The sequence below is a fragment of the Balaenoptera acutorostrata genome, chromosome 3 (genome assembly GCF_949987535.1).
Source record: "Balaenoptera acutorostrata chromosome 3, mBalAcu1.1, whole genome shotgun sequence".
NCBI lineage: Eukaryota > Metazoa > Chordata > Mammalia > Artiodactyla > Balaenopteridae > Balaenoptera > Balaenoptera acutorostrata.
The window spans coordinates 66,654,817-66,671,952 of NC_080066.1; the positions used below are offsets into that span (position 1 = coordinate 66,654,817).

The 17,136-nt window shown below is 35.3% G+C and overlaps 1 protein-coding gene and 1 pseudogene across 2 annotated transcripts in view; one reads left to right on the top strand and one right to left on the bottom strand.

Moving 5' to 3' along the window:
* UACA (uveal autoantigen with coiled-coil domains and ankyrin repeats) overlaps nt 1-17,136 on the top strand; it is an 87,594-nt gene that overhangs the window by 54,508 nt on the left and 15,950 nt on the right. For both annotated transcript variants that reach the window (XM_057542907.1, XM_007197784.3), the window contains exons 5-13: nt 86-143; nt 5,889-5,959; nt 6,063-6,169; nt 9,193-9,374; nt 10,558-10,595; nt 13,301-13,369; nt 14,425-14,532; nt 15,080-15,112; nt 16,026-16,124. In XM_057542907.1, coding sequence (XP_057398890.1) covers nt 86-143; nt 5,889-5,959; nt 6,063-6,169; nt 9,193-9,374; nt 10,558-10,595; nt 13,301-13,369; nt 14,425-14,532; nt 15,080-15,112; nt 16,026-16,124 — 765 coding nt within the window. The remainder of the gene's footprint in view (nt 1-85; nt 144-5,888; nt 5,960-6,062; nt 6,170-9,192; nt 9,375-10,557; nt 10,596-13,300; nt 13,370-14,424; nt 14,533-15,079; nt 15,113-16,025; nt 16,125-17,136) is intronic.
* On the bottom strand, nt 8,245-8,676 carry LOC103004405 (mitochondrial import receptor subunit TOM20 homolog; annotated as a pseudogene).

Here is a 17,136-nt window from a genome sequence, read left to right on the forward strand (position 1 = left end):
TTAAATAACAGCTGTTCATTTGAGTCTCGATATTTAACTTGAAAATAAAACTTTCTTAGATTACTAAATTTCTGTGTTTTAACAGTACAGTTGTCCCACTGAACATGTAGACCTGCAGGGAAGAACCGCACTTCACGATGCAGGTAATAAGCAAAGGTTTCACTTGGACATAAACAAATCTTTGTTAAAATGGCTGGGCATTTAAATTAATTTCAACGTTTTAACATGAATATATTTGTATAATTCATGGAGAAACAGAATGTTATGAATTTTTTATTTATTCAGATTTGAAATTTATTGGATTGTACGGCTTAAAAAGAATCATTCAGCCAATATTTACAGGCCAGGTTGCTAGATACTGAAAGTCCAAAGATGAATAAACCATAATCCTGCTCTCAAGGAGCTGTAAGTACCATGTGTTTGCTTGGGAACTGGTAGGAGAAATGGGAACGAGGAAGACTTCTCTTTCTTAAAAACTATATTTACCTCATTAACATGTCTGAACCTCATTTTCCTCATCTGCAAAATGAAGTTACTAATACTACTGCAGTAGTGGTTATAACTGAATCATGAATAGTGCCTGGCATGTAGTAACTTCTTAATTAATGGTGATGGTGCTTGTTTTGATTTAGAGGTGTCAGTGCTGAATTACATATCATTGTAATTTGCTCTATTTTAAAAGAGATTTCTATTAGTAATTTCAAGGATTTTATTAATCATACTGTATATCAAAATTTATCTGCATTATTCTTTAGGTGTCTTAAAGAAAATGATTAGAAAAAAGTTAAATATTTAAGGATTTTTGGAATGTAAGATAGTCTGACCCCTGGGCAGACTCCTCTAAGACTGAAATTCCTAGTTAACTAGGCGTTCAAAGGAAAGAAAAACAAACAAACAAAAAAAACCCTACTGTTTCCTTTTATGTATATGGAGTATCCTTGGTAGATTAGAGGATTAGAGTAGTCTCTGTTAAAAATGTATTATACTTCAAATTTCCTTCAAACTTTTATACTTTTGATTTTCTTCCTTTTTAAAAATATTTAATGTATTTTTATGATAGTTTAATCTCTCACACAATGCATTTTTTAAAATTTGGTATAGAGTGCAATTATTTGCAGAACATTTTTACATACATTACCATTTAAGCCTAACAATGACCCCTGTGAGTTTCTATAGTTTTATTTTATATTTTATATTTTTATGATAATTTTGTATTACTACTTAAATAAATAAAAATAATTAAATAATTAAAAACTAAATAAAAACATAGACCTAGATTCATATGTGATATACTTATCAAGCTTGTGTAGTTGTGGAATCATCAAAACAAATTTATAAATTAAACTTAAAATCATAAAAAAATATAATTCATTTCTGTAGCACTAATTTATTGTGCTTGATGGAAATTTTAAAATGATTTTGCTGCTTAATGAAGTATGAATACGTGTCACATGATATTTCTATTCTCCTACCACCTTCTCATAGTTGTTTTTTAATCCATCCAACCTTATTAATAATCATGTTTTAAAAATTATTAAAAATGTTTTATTATGGAAAATTTCAAACATAAAGTTAGACTATCATATTAAAATACCTTATACCCTTCATCCAGCTTAGACAGTTGTCATCACATGGCTAATCTTGATTCATTTATACCACCACCCATTATTCTCCTCTACTTGGCATATTTTAAATCAAATCCAAGACATCATATAATTTTATCCATAAACAATTCAGTTTTTATCTCTGAAAGATAATGATTCTATTTTGTAACCTAAGTGTAATACCATTATTACACCTAATGCATTTGAAAATGTTTTCAATATCATTTACTCAATGTTCAACTTTTCCTAGTTGTTTTTTTTTTACTGCTTAACTGAGGTATAATTATTATACAAAAATTGTATATAATTATTGTATAATGTAATATAATAACGTATTGCACATAATTAACAATATGGTATTGTGTACTTTAAAATATATTAAGAGGAAATAGTACTTACTATTCTCACCAAAAAAACCCCAAGAAACAAACCCCAAAAAACACACAGACACACAAAAGGACACAAGGAAATTTGTGGAGGTGATCCATATGTTTAGTACCTTGATTGTGGTGAGGGTATTACAGTGTATGCATTTGTCCAAACTCATCAAAATATGTACAGTAACTATGTGTACTTTTTTGTATATTATAGATTTTATTATCCCTGTTTTTAAAACTGGTACAACTTAACAGATTGAAATCTTAATATTTGTTCAGTAGGTATACAGATGAAGTTAGAATGAAGACCAAGTTGATGTAGTAAAAGAACTCCAATATCAGTTGCTTATAAAAAAAAATGGAGTGGTATAAGTTGGCAGGTGGCTTGAGGTCATTCATGAACTGAATCCTTTCCATCTTGTTGCTCCACTTTCCTCTGGTATCTTCCTCAGCAATGTCATTGCAGCAGGGTTGTAGTCATATCTGCGTTCCAGCTGGCAGGAAAGGGAAGGAGAATAGGAGGAGCGCATGCCCACAGTCTAAGGCCCAGATTTGGAAGTGGTAAATAGCCCTCTACTCATAATCCATCAACAAGAGCAAAGTCAGTTGTATTTATCTGTAAAGGAGGCCCAGAAATGTAATCTCAAGATAACTAGTCATGGCCGAGCTGCTACACTGCAGAAGAAGGGGAGAACAAATTTTGGTAACAATTGCCACAGTCCAGCCCTCTGGCCTTCCAGATATTCCTGCAGCCCCTACTTCCCACACATAGAACATTACCCCCACCCCAAGGGAGAGGATACATAACCAATTCAGTCACTGAAGCCACCTCAAAGTCTGGGGTTTCTGGGTGATGTGCACTTGTGTATTTTTGACTCTGAAATGGCTCTTCATGGTCCAACAGTTTTTAAACTCAAAGAAAAGAGATCTGCTCCTCACAATATATAGTGATGCAGCAAGAACAGGATAAGTAAAATAAAGACTCCCTTTTGGAAAAGGGGGAACTGGGAAATACACAGCAATCACTAGTCAACAGCAGGTATCAAATACTGCTGAGCAAAACTTGCAAAGGCTTTCAACTGAGATCTTGGAGTAAATTTCTTGGTTAGCTCCTTCAGGTGCCCCCCGCTTTTGTTTCCTAGGAGAAATCCCTTATTGTCCTCTGTGGGCCCTAGCTCTGCCTTCTGGGAGGTTCTTGTCCATTATCCTCCAAGATCACAGGTAAATTGGATGTTGGAAAGTATGCCCTCTATATAGGCAGATTAAGCACAGGAAGAGTTATTAGTTTTAGCTGACTGGGCTTTTGGATTTTGGGGTAGTGCATTCCCTCAAAACCTTGGTAGGTTTCTGGGCTATTTGTTGCCAACCACTTCCATATGTCAGGAACCATTTATTTTCTGGACATAAAGTTCTTAACCCTCCTTTATTTCTTGTTTTTATTTCTGGACTCATGATTCTCTACCTCATTTTATTTTATTTTTTTAACCAAAATTTAGAAAATTTATTTATAAAATGTTCAATACTGTGTAGAACATTAGGTTAATTTACAGAGTTTTTTTTTTTTAATTTTATTGGAATGTAGTTGATTTACAATGTTGTATTAGTTTCAGGTGTACAATGAAGTGAATCACTTATACATATACACATACCTACTCCTTTTTTAGATTCTTTTTCCATATAGGCCATTACAGAGTATTGAATAGAGTTCCCTGTGCTATACAGTAGGTCCTTATTAGTTATCTAGTTTATATATAGTAGTGTGTGTATGTCAATCCCAGTCTCCCAATTTATCCCCCCACCCCCACCCCATCCCCTGGTAACCGTAAGTTTGTTTTCTACATCGTGACTCTACTTCTGTTTTGTAAATAAGTTCATTTGTTCATTTTAATACTGCCACCTCAAAGTCATCTGAAATAATAGTCTTGGATGGGAATATAGTATCCTCAATCTGATCTTTATTCCAGGACTGGATCTGGTTTTTTTGTTTTTGTTTTTTTTTCATTTTTCCTTATTGGGCTGTCTTTGAGAAAAGTTGTGACCAACGATAGTTTTATATCTTGCTGTTTGGTATAGAGAAACAATTGGCTTCTCTATACCTGTGAGGTCCCAAATATCTAGAAACTCTATTCCCTTCCATCTATGTTCATAACTAATTCTTGCTTGACCTCATCTCTTTCTTGTTGACCTCATCTCTTTCTTACTAAAAGCAGTAAGCAGCCGCCAATATGCCCTAAAATTTTGGCTCTTTTCTATTACTTAACCTAGAAAGGCTCCATAGTCACACAGTGTACCTTGTAAATTAGCACAGGTGATAGATCTATCAAATGTTTTGCCACAGTATGAGAAAAATCACAAGGTTTCTAGCCTGAAATATGTTTACTGACCACCTAGTACCCAACCACTAAACCAGTGCTGTATAATTTAGGTATCTGTTACAACAGCACCTGACTCCTGATAGCAATTTTTGTCTTGGTTAGGGATAAGACTATACTGCTGTGACAAAATAAAATAACATTTGCTTTAAAAAACACACACACACACACAGAATTTATTTCTTTCATGTCACAGCCCTCATGATCAGATTGGCTTGTACCTCTACTCCATATAGCCATTCAGGGACCCAGATTTCTTCTATTTTGCAGTTCTACCATTGCCTGGTGTGTTGTCCTCATCTTTAAGGCTGAAGCTGATAATAGGTACCTGTTTTCCTGCTAGCAGGAAGGAGAAAGATTATGGAAGAGTGTATAACCACTTTTTAAAGCCCTAGACTCAGAAGGTAGCACATGTCCCTCACGTCAGATTCCATTGGCATGATCTAACTCATGTGGTCATGCCTGCATGCAAAGGAGACCGGGAACTGTGGTCTAGGTGAGCCCCCCTGTGCCCAACACAGTTTTGTTACCATGGAACAAGGATGAACAGCTGGCATTCTCCATCATCGCACCCTTAATACTGACTTGATTTGTTCAGTATAGTATAACTCGGGAATTTTTTATGCTTTACATTTTTTCCTTCTTATTTTTGATTGGGCCTGAATGGTTGTTATTTTATAATTCCTGAATTAATGTATTCAGTTTCAATTTACCTTTTTTTTTTAAGATTGATTATATATTTTATATAAAAGGCTTGCTGGATTAAAGACATCAGAAATGAAAAATTTACTTGATTTTTTAATGTATGTTTGGTTTTACTTTATTGAATTGCACCCAAAAAACAAGAAAAAAGAACGCTGACTTAGTACTTTTTTGTGCAAATAAACTAGTATCAACTTATAAAACTTTTATAAAAACTCATGGGAAGTATAAACACAATCGTACTTTATGAATTTGACCACTTTTTTCCTGATACAAATATGGACTCTAGTGTTGATCAGAGAAGAGGCATCATGTGATTTTATCATATAATTTTTAGCAAAATGACCCTGCTTTTGCATCAAGGGCAGACATTGCAGTTTCTGCTTTGAAAAGGAAATATGAATTGTATGAATCATACTTTCTTTACTGTGGGTCTTCTATAAAGAAAAAAGTATATGATTCTTTTAAAAAAACTGCCCTAACACTTCAAGGATTCAGTAAGTTATAGCCATATTTTAAAATATACTATAAATCGAAAGTTTAAGCGTGATTTTCATTATCAGCGTTTACCCTTAGAACAGCAGTATATTCTTGTCCTCTGCAAGAGTGACAGTGTTCCTTGGTCCTAATAAATTATACAAAATTGACAAAATGATCTTGTCTAATCCATTTTCAGATAGAAAAATCAATGCTTATAATGCTAAACTGAGAATGAAGGATGTGAAGCTTAGTACTTTAGAGATTGAAGAATTTAGGCCTTATACGGGTCTAGCGAAACACCACGTGTTACCAACAGATGTTCACCATTTGTCATTTTCCTTTGTTCCTCAAAGCTATGGCAGATTGTCCTTCTAGCATACAGCTGCTCTGCGACCACGGGGCCTCAGTGAATACCAAAGATGTAGTAAGTCAGTTTATGTTTATTCTCATTTCAACTCATGTATTCTGACTTTCATGTTTTGGGAGACTTGTTGTCTGAATGCTGTCTTGTTTTTCTTGTTTCTTAGGATGGGCGGACGCCGCTTGTTCTGGCTACTCAGATGTGTAGGCCAACAATATGTCAACTGCTGATAGATAGAGGGGCGGATATCAATTCCAGAGACAAACAAAACAGGTAATTCTTTTATCACGGCTCCGCAGACACCAGCTCGATGCACAATGATCCTGAAGCTCTGCTGCTGTGACTTGGCCTTTCTATCCCCTGTGGTTCTCCCTTCCTTGGAATTAGCACTCACTTATTACTCTTCAGAGTTGGCTGAAGAAGGAGGGAGAGGGAAATAGGGGATGATGACAGGGTAAACTCGAAATACAGGCAGTGATTATGGCCTGTGTTCAGGTCAAAGAACTGAAGAAAAGAGTAATTATATCCTAGTTATTTTGAGCTTATAAAATAATCTTTAATGAAATGGGCTCAAATAAGGAAGAAGAATAAAAAATTACATTTACAGTCTCTACTTCTTCATTAGTGAATCTTTTGAGAGTAAAGGAGTTCTTGCGTGTCCTGGAGCTTGACATGTTTCAGTGTAGATTTTCTCAAGGTGTTTTCTCGCCTTTCTGCTGGGCACAATGCCACCTCCTTCTCTGAAACTGAGTTCATTTCTGTACCCCAATACAGATTTCATTAATTTATTTCTGTACCTGTATTTGATGTTATTTTAGTTGGTGTGCACTAACAATTTCTATCTGTAATTCTCTCTGTCCTCTTTTCTGGGTCTAGTGTATCATGCTGCTTGCTATATTATAATTCTGATGTTTATAGTCACGGAGTTGCTGACAACAAAGTATCTGAAATACATCCCTTCCACCAGTTGAAGCATTACAGTAATTTATGACAAGTTTCTGAGATTGTATAGATGATTACTGGTAAAATTGTTGGTTTCTTTTCAGTTACTTTTATTCTTCTAAACACATATTCTATTGTTTGTAGTTCACTGGAAGTAGATAAGTATAATTAGTCTTTGGATGTCAGATTTTATAGCTCTGATTGTTTTCATTGTTCAGGCATCTCAAAGGAGGAAATTCTTAAGCAATTAAATCATTAATGTGATTTTTAAGAAAGTGGCTTTTTTAATATTACTTTGTTTTTGTGATACTATGATCTGGCTCCAAGCATGTTTAAGAAAATTTGATTGAAAAATAAAGTTTAGGATCAGAAAGGGGTGATCTGGCTGATCCACGTATACAATGCCTTATTTCTTTAATAGATCTTATATTTTTCCAAGTATGTTTGTCTGTGTTTTTTCACTGGAACTTCACAAAAAAACCAATGCGATAGGGCAATGTGTATTATATTTAGACTACATAGCAGATGGTTTTAAAGGTAAATTAAAATCTGTTTCTGAAACTCTGTATTCAAGTTTCTTTTCTTTCTTCCTGTCTTACCTATAACATTTTTTCCCTTATAACAAAAAATTTGTTAATGCCTGTTTTATGTAAAACTGCATTCCAGCAACTACTGGGGAGTATAAAAGAGGAATAGAACAGACATCGAATAAAGGCAAAAATCAGTTTCCGTATGAAATTCAATATTCACAATTGAAGACAGAATCATATATAGGATAAGTCACTTCATTTCATTAAGTGTTGGTTGCCTCAGCAGTAAAAATAGAGAATTTCTAGAGTACTTCTAAATTTCCATGATGATTTAATTGTTGCATTATTATGGTCTGCCAATTATACTGTTAAATGTTTAAGTGCTGACGATTCTATCATGGCAGAATAAACCAGTGGTCCATGATAATGGGGTTAATCAAAGAAGGTTTATTTGAGAAGGCAAATTTTAAAATTAAGTGTGAAAATGTGAAGGAGATGTGTAGGAGAAGAAAGGCTCTTCTAAAGAGAGAAATCAGGAACAGGAATCTGATTCTTGTTTTGGAATAGAAGGGATTCACTGGGGACGTTTGCATGATGTGGTTCAGTTCATGAAGTGATTTATTTATTTTATTTTTTTCAGTAACTGATAGTGTATTTATAAAATGAAAACCTCTCTAACAAAATACACTTTTCACTGGGAAAATAAATAAAACAGACAAATGGATCTACACAAAGTAAAAATTAACTTTGGTAAATTTCAGTGTGGGACAGTCCATAACAAGCTTATTTGCCCTTACTCCCCCAGAGCTGATCATCTTCCAAGTTAAGATTTTAAAAATATTTTTTAATTGAGATTATTATGTTGACATTTGTTTCTCATTCCACATCATCTTCAGCCAAGCTCTGAGCACTTACAGTTCTCTAATTGTTGGGGGCTTAGTCAGAAGCATCTGGAACACTGGTGGTGGAAGAGTTTGCTGCAACACTTGCAGTAACCGCTGTGGCCGTCCACACACAGCAATTGCATTTGTCAGATGGTCAACACCCTTCTCATATTCACCTTGAGCTAGTAACCCTTGCAAGCTGTATTTCTTCGAGGAAGAATTTCTGAACGGCTTCAGCATCTTTAAGGTCAGGTAACTTGGAAAGTCCAGTTCTCTCCTTGGCAAGCTTCTGTTTCTTTCTTCGTTCTCACAGCCTGTTCTTGAAGTTAGGGTCACTCCATCTCTTGGGGTCAAAGTAAATGCAGCACCCGATGAAAAGGGCCCCGCACACGCCGGCGGAGATGGCGCTCTTCCGGCCCTCCATCTTCTCCCGACGAGGAGTGGGGTTGGCGGTAGCAGGGCCCGCGATGAAGCCCTTGGCCGAGAACCCTCGGAAAGGACTGTGTCACTCTGTCCCGCCGCCCGCCGTGGGGGACCGGACGCGGAAAGGCCTGCAAAGTGATTTAAATAGCTTGCGTTTATCGTTGTAGGTTTTGCACAGATAAGGTGACAGTATCAGTTGTGGAAGATCTTTGTGGCAATTAACTTGTAGTACATAGAAGGACTGGAATAAAGGAGGTTCATTTGGTAGTAGAAGTAACAAATGTGTGTAGGTAGATGTAAAATGTTAGCTCTGCAAACTAAGACACAAAACAAATGTTTTTATAAATGCAATGGAGTTAAAATATAAGATAAAAATATGAAGTCAAATCTGTGTCTATAACAACGTGGCTTTTTAAAGTAATATCTGTTCTTTAAGAAGGGGACCTCTGAAAGAGATTCCTGAAATATTTTTTTGGATCCTTCTCAAGGTCTTTTATTCTTCCGTCTTGCCTTCTAGGACTGCTCTCATGCTAGGTTGCGAGTATGGTTGCAAAGATGCAGTAGAAGTCTTAATCAGAAATGGTGCTGATGTAACCTTGCTGGATGCCCTTGGCCATGATAGTTCTTACTATGCAAGAATTGGTGACAATCTGGACATTCTAACCTTACTGAAGACTGCATCAGAAAATACCAACAAAGGTACCAGCAGTTTTCTGTCACTAGAAAAGTGCTAGTTAATAAAGAGCAGCTTTTAAAGATTTAGATGGTAGAGCTACAGTTCGTAAGGGGCAAAACACTCCTTACAATAAGCAGTATTGGTTCATCTCCCTGTCTGCCCCAGCTGTGCAGTTTTACATTATAGTCACTTGTTTTGAGGCGGTGTGTGTTACGTGTATTGTCCAGTTTATCCAGTCAACCCTACTCTACTGTGGAGTAATTTAAGAACTGAAAAGAAAGAGCCAAATAAAGTGTTTTACTAATATATATTTTTTGATGAGGAGGGGTGAAGTGCTTAAGCTCGTACTTAAAAAGTTTTAAAGAAAGAATCATTGTTTAAACATGTATTTAAAATATTCAACTAAGATTTATTGAATACTTGTGCCAAGTATTTTCCTATGCTTATTAAAGAGAAATTGGAAAGCACAGAAAAGCACAGCAAGTAAAATCAACCACTCATTCTACCACTGAGAAGCCTCTACTAACATTTTGAGGAATATCCTTCCAGTCTTCTCTCTGTGCATAAAATTGAGGTCACCTGTAGAGAGCTGTAGATTACTTTTTGTGTAATATAGTTCGAAGACTTTTCCCAAATAAATAAATATTTTTCTACAGTATGATTTTTATTGATGCATAAAATTCCATCTAAGTTTAATTTAATTAAGCAATTTTCTATAGGCGTCATTTAAGTTGTTTATACAGTTTTTCCTAATATAAATAGTGACTGTCCTTTAGTGACTGTCCTTATGCATAACTATTTTAGCATATTTTTATTATACCCTTAGGATCACTTCCTAGAAATTGAATTAAGAGGTTTCAGGTTATGCACATTTTTTTAAGCTTTTAATATATATCGACAAGTTGCCTTCTAATTTAGGATGTTTTAAATTTTGTATTTTTCACCTGCCTCCCCTCCCTGGCATTGAATATCATCTACAGGGATGTTGTCATAGCAAAAAAAAAAAAATACTTTACCGATTAGATAGGCAAAAGTGATATTTCATTGTTGTTTTAACTGTAAGGTAGTAAACTTCAAAAGAAACTTAAAAATTTATTTCTTTAATATTGACTTAATTATATAATTGGGGAATGCAAATCTACCCAAGTTAACCTGCTGTTTCACTGTTCCTCTTTCTCCTCCCTTTCCCTCTCTTTAAATCTTCAGGGAGAGAACTTTGGAAGAAAGGACCATCTTTACAACAGGTTAAAAAATTATGTATATTGTGCAGTTTAAGTAAAGTGCTGAGCAAACCTGGGTAATGGTTATATATAACTGTTTTGTGTTTAAATGCATGCTGTTCTCTCTTCCCAGTTAATCATGCCCATGTAGAACCTAGGTCATGAGATCCTGAGGCTTTATCCAGATACTGTCACTCAGCTTGAGACAGTGGGTCTTAATTACAAAGAATGTATCCAATGGGAAATAAGTAGACTCCTGATTGCTAGTCTTGAACATCCAGCCTTTTCAAGTATGGAATATTGCACCTTGTTGAGTTTCTTTGATGATGAATATTAGCTTGGTAGACCATAGACAGTTTTCTCCTATTCTCCCTTAGTAACAGAGTCGAATAGCCCCTGATGTGGGAAAATTCTTCCAAGCAATAAGAAATGAAGAAAACAGAATTCAAAACTGATTATATATGTGATCTCAATGCCACTGTTAACATTTTGACTTCTCTTTCTTTTTCTTTTTTTGCTGTGTGTATTTAATTTAATGAGGACTTGACTTTAAAAAAAACACAGTACATGAGACAATTCATACCTTGCACTAAGTTTATTATCAAATCACTATTTAACCCTGGTTTTGTGTCTCAGTCTCAGTAGATGTCTAATCATTTCCCCTAATCTCTTCGAGTTAAAGTGAGTGGGGCTGCTTTGCGCACTCTTAAACCATCTCACCCAAAGCTAGTGTAGGCAGCTCTTCTCTTCTGCTGGCTGTTCCCTTCCTGGCTTTCAGCTTTTCTCTAGTGAGAGGGACCTGAGCACTTCCAAACCCTGAAGAGAAGTAATCAGGTACCTTCTGAGCCATCCCGTCATCATTCTATATCATTTCTGTAGCTCGCACCTAAATTTGAAAGCTGTATGAAAGCATGCTTCCCTTTCAGTCCATCACAATTAAGTAATACGTCCCTGCATGGGTCATATCTGCTGTCACTTTTCTTTCCCATCAGGAGCAGCTGTTTCAGCCTTTTCTCCCATTCCTCAGATAACCTAAGGGGGTGTAGAGGGAAATAAAATGTGCCCTCTTATATCAATACCAGCCATCTCACACATATTAAGAGAAAAACTATTTCTGAAACATACATGTATTTAAAAGAAAGAATTATTGAATATTAATATAGGAATGGTATCTAAATGAATAGGAATTATCTAAATGAATTCATGGAGTTAATATTCTGCTAAGAACAGTAAACCTCATTTGTTTCAGTTGTTAATTAAATACATTTTAAAATATCTGCTGTAAATAGGATTTGTTTGTGTACTAAGGGACATATAATCCTTGTTATCAAGAAGTCTACAGTATAGTTTAAAAAATAAGATGTATTCAGTTACTTACTATTTGCCCATTACTGTTCTAAGTGCTGGGGATATCAGTGTTCAAAGTCCCTGCCCTCCTGGAGCTCCCAGCCCAGTGAGAAAGATGAACAGTAAGCAAATGGGTATTTAGTACCATGGCAGATGCTTTGAAGACAAGCAGAACAGGATTAGGGAATGAAGAGGGAGAGGGCAGGAAGCTCTTTTAGATGGTGTGGTCAGGAAGTGACTGACATTCGAGCAGAGGTCTGAAGGAAGTGAGGAGGGAGCCAGCGGCTCTGTGGGTGAAGCCTCAAGGGCAGAGGGAAGGGCAAGTACCAAGCCCCTGATGAAGGAGCATGTTTAACATGCCCGTGGGGCAGTAGAGGGGCAGAGTGACAGGAATCAGAGACCAGAGGGAAGGCGGGGGCTGAAAGTGGTATCATGAGGCTGGTCAGATTCCACGTGAAGAACGGCCCTTTGGTAGAAGGAATGAGGCTAGACCTGTAGTTTGGGCCAAATCGTGGATACAGAGTATCGTCTTAATGGGAACTTGTTCCTCTAATTCTAAATCCAGGCTCATTAGAAAGATAGTTTAAACACATGAGTCAACAAATAATGTGGAACATAAAATTATCTTGGAAAATTAAAGCATTCACGTTTTGTTTGTTTTTTTAGCTCTCAAAAAGGAAGAAAGAAATAGCTTTCTAAATTATTGTGTAGATTTAAAGATCAATTTGGGCAAAAAAAAGATTATTTTATCTCTTGTTTAATGATTGTATTGTGTTTTTATTAAAGCAAATCTCTAAGCTGGAATAAAGTTTCAAAGCAGTAAGTGTACAAAAACAGATCATGTACCCAACCAAGTCATTTAGAAATCTTTTATATAGCTTTAGTCAGTGGATTGTCTACCTCTTTCTTATCACACCCTTTGATATTTTATTTCATCAGTACTCAAAGAAGTAATTTCCATATTTTCTCTCAACATTAATGTAACTCCCCCCGCCTCCTCTTTTTAAACACCGAATTCTTCTTTTGGGAATGGTAGCTGATGCTTTATAGTACAACATGAGTTTTGCCTCTAGTACAAATTCTCCTTTTTAAAATTTGGTGACTTTGGTTAAAATAAATCCTTAGCAGTAGGGGTTTTAAATTCTGTTATTTTTTTAGTATTTAAAGAATAGATTATACTTGATGTATTTAAAACCTATATCCTTAAAGATTCTTTCCATTTGGAGTTTTAAGTGGAAACACTGCCACCTTGTGTTTTGTACAGCAAAATTTAAACTTGGGTAAACTGAAAATCACTAATTGGGTATATTGCCTATTGAGGAAAATGTACTTTTCTATATTCTCATACTTGCTAACCTGTGTTTTCTTATGTTTTACCAAAGCGAAATTTGACGCAGATGCTAGATGAAGTAGATATGAAGTCAGATCAGAGGGAGCATCAAAACATTCAGGTAAAAAGAAAAAAAATTGGTATCTTCCTTTGCAAAGAATTCCAGCATTGTTTGTAGTGGGGCTGGGGAAAAGAAAGGAAGCAAAAATGCGGGGGAAATGAGTAGGGGATGGAAGGGCAGCTTGTTATGTTTTGTGATTCTATTTGCCCAATTCCTTCTAAAAGAATTAACTTTTGATATGAATGTTTGGGTCAGTATTATCTTACAGGAAGTATTGTTTTAATATATATTAGGAAGTAAATAATTTAATAACTTTCTGTAAGTTTTTGTTGATTTAAATATATCTGTTTTGGGCCATAAATCATAAATTTGTATTCCTTTTAGAAAATTAATTATAATGATAAAAATGATGGTTATCAATGTAAATAAACAAAATCTGAAATTTTTCTTAAAGTATTTTTTATTTTGATTAAGAAAAATAATTTTGTTAACCACACAGCACTTTTTACCTTTTATGTTCATCAAAGTGTCCAAAAAATAATTATTATTTCGATTGCATTGGAAGAAGAGCCATAATTAAATGTTTTATGACTGAAATACCATTAAAATATAAATTGAATAGCCTTTTCCATATGATAAAACAAAAGCATATTATTTGGGTTTTCATAGTTTACTATGTAGTGTTAAGAAAGTGAACTATAGCCTTCAATTGGAGGCTTAAATGTTTTATCAGAGCACTGAAGTATTGATATTCTTATGCTTTGTTAAACTTATAAATTTGAGAGGTGTTTGGCAAAAGTTAAAATGACATATTCTTCTGCTATTTTCTATTTCCAGATGATGCTTTTATTTCTTATTTATTAGAATCATGATGGTTTGCTGTCTTTGTATATAGTTGTATTTGTTAGTTATCATAGGACTATAATTTTCTGCATTATTTCTCATGTATAGATTTTAAATTATTTGAATGTCATTGAAATTATTGTATCTTTATACTTAAAGCTGTTTTATATATGTATATATCTGTTTATGATAGTGAACTGCTTTTAGAAATTTCTTCCATAAGAATTGCTCCTTTAAAGTTGGTCTAGCACATGTTATCTTTGCTATTTAAGGATCTGGAGATTGAAAATGAAGATCTGAAAGAGAGGTTGAGAAAAATTCAGCAGGAACAGAGAATATTATTGGATAAAGTCAATGGTTTACAACTACAGCTGAATGAGGTAAATAATCTGCGTCACACCAGAAAAATCCAGAACTGTTTTACTACGAGTCATTATCATCGGTAACAAATGGTTAATGACGGCCCATCACAGCAAGTCATGGTGCCAGGTGCTAAAGGAGGTAGAATCAGGTCATTGCCCTGTGGAAAGTCATATCTTATTAGGACCTTTACATGAAACAAGGTCGGATCTAAGAACAGAGAGCACTGTTGGTCTGTGGTGATGACAAAGGACTGAACTGTGATTGGAGTTGTGGGATTAGAGGGGAAGGAGTAGACAGAAGACGTGAGGAGGAAGAGCAGGTAAGAGTTGTAAGTAACTGATGGGGTCTCAGAAGAATCAAAAGTGCTTCTGAACCTGGTTAGTGAGAAGCATGAATGACAACGCAGAGGACAGAAGTAGTAGCACGTAGGCATTTTCTTCTCACAGCCTCATCCCCAATCTTAATGACATGCGCCAGCCTTTTTAAAAGATATTTGCCAAGCTCATGCCTTTTAAAATAAACTTTCAAGAGTGAAAATACATTTCTTCTTCTTTTTAAATTTAGGAAGTAATGGTTGCTGATGATCTGGAAAGTGAGGTAGGATGATAAGTTTTACTTTAAAGCTGTAAATTGTTGTGTAAATTGAAGATAACATTGCAGTAGAGGTTTAAGTCCTGAACTGATGTGGAGACAGAATTCTCTCTTTGGTTATTGCTCAAAGGAAAAAACAAAACCTACGTGTGACTGTAAAATTATGTTTTGAGTATAGTGGCGTGGGTTATTGTAGGCATTTTCTTGTTGCTGAAATGAGCCTCTGAATGGCTCATTTTCTATGAAACTTTTCATGAAAAGATATAAAATTCTAAGCATTATAGAGAAAATGTCTGAAAATAATAAGATTTAAAACAAACCACAGAAATTTGAATTTTTCATAATATTGTTTGTGTATATTGTATATTATTAGTATAGTTCTACAAACCTTGAACTCTACTAATAGTTAAAAATTGACCAGGTTAGGGCTTCCCTGGTGGCGCAGTGGTTAAGAATCCGCCTGCCAATGCAGGGGACACGGGTTCAATCCCTGGCCTGGGAAGATCCCACGTGCCACAGAGCAACTAAGCTCGTGTGCCACAACTACTGTGCCTGCGCTCTAGAGCCCGCGAGCCACAACTACTGAGCCCATGTGCCACAACTACTGAAGCCTGTGCACCTAGAGCCCGTGCTCCACAACAAGAGAAGCCACTACAATGAGAAGCCTGCACACCGCAAGGAAGAGTAGCCCCCGCTCGCCGCAACTAGAGAAAGCCCACGCACAGCAACAAAGACCCAACATAGCCAAAAAAAAAAAAAAAAAAGTTCTGTTTAAAAAAAAAAGAAAAATTGACCAGGTTAGAGAATTCATTAACTATAGTCCTCAAAGTAATTCTAATTCACATTTTCTAAAATACATTTTTAACACAATTTCAAGCACAGGGTGATTTTGCGCTGTATTTATTCCTTTCCATTTCAGAAAGAAAAGCTGAAGTCCCTTTTGGCAGCTAAAGAAAAGCAACATGAAGAAAGCCTAAGAACTATTGAGGCTCTGAAAAATAGATTCAAGTATTTTGAGGTATAGAAAGCTTAAATAAATTATTTCATGTAACTCATAATGGGCAGTGGTAAAGGGCTTGAAGTCAGGCTTGAATTTGAATTATCACTCTCTTCTTTATAGTGTGACCTTGGGCAATTTATTTAAAGTCTCTGAGCTTTGTGCTGCTTTGGCAAAATTGGGGTGATTGTCCTTTTTTCCACAGAGTTGTTTTAAAGGTTAAATGAGATCATTGAAATTGACTAAACTGACATTTAGTTCAGTTCCAGTTTCTCTTCCCCAGCCTTCCTTCCTCTTTGTCATCTTTACCTTTTCAAGACGTTATACTTTTACCTGTAAAATTACAATGATTATGATGGTGTTAATAAAAAGCATCATTTAAATGAAAAGCGGTAATTCCAGGATTATCTCAGAAAGGACCTTGTGCAGATATGGATTTGTTTGGTGAGAGTAGTGTGTTAATAAGGCTCAGATCATATACTTATCTTTTGTTGGCTCAATTAGCTCTTAGTTTTTCCAAGACTATGTTTTTTTAAAACTTTTAATCAGAATACAATATACGTTAAAAAGAACATGTTAAAGTGAATAAGTTGAAGAATTTTCACAAATCTAACATCCCAGATCAGGAAACAGCCCATAACTAGTACCCAGAAGCCTCCTCACGCTTGCTCCCTGCACCAAGGGTGATCACTCTCCAGACTTCTAACTGCATAGATTTGTTCTGCAAGGCCAAAATATATATTTTATAAATGTTGTTCATCATTGGGGGTCACTGAAGAGAGTGGCTGATTCAATGTGAGTCTTTTATCTTTATTGTGGAATATAACTCCAAAGTACATAACAAAAGTAAATTTTTTGTGTGTAAATTTATAACTGTGGGTGTAACTATGAAAAAGAATGTAAAGACATGGATGAATCTCAAGACATAATGTTGCATGAAGGAAATCAGACACAAAGAGCACATACTGCCTGACTCCTTTTTTGTGAAGTGCAGAACTAGACAAAGCTAATCTATGCTAATACAGGTCAGAAT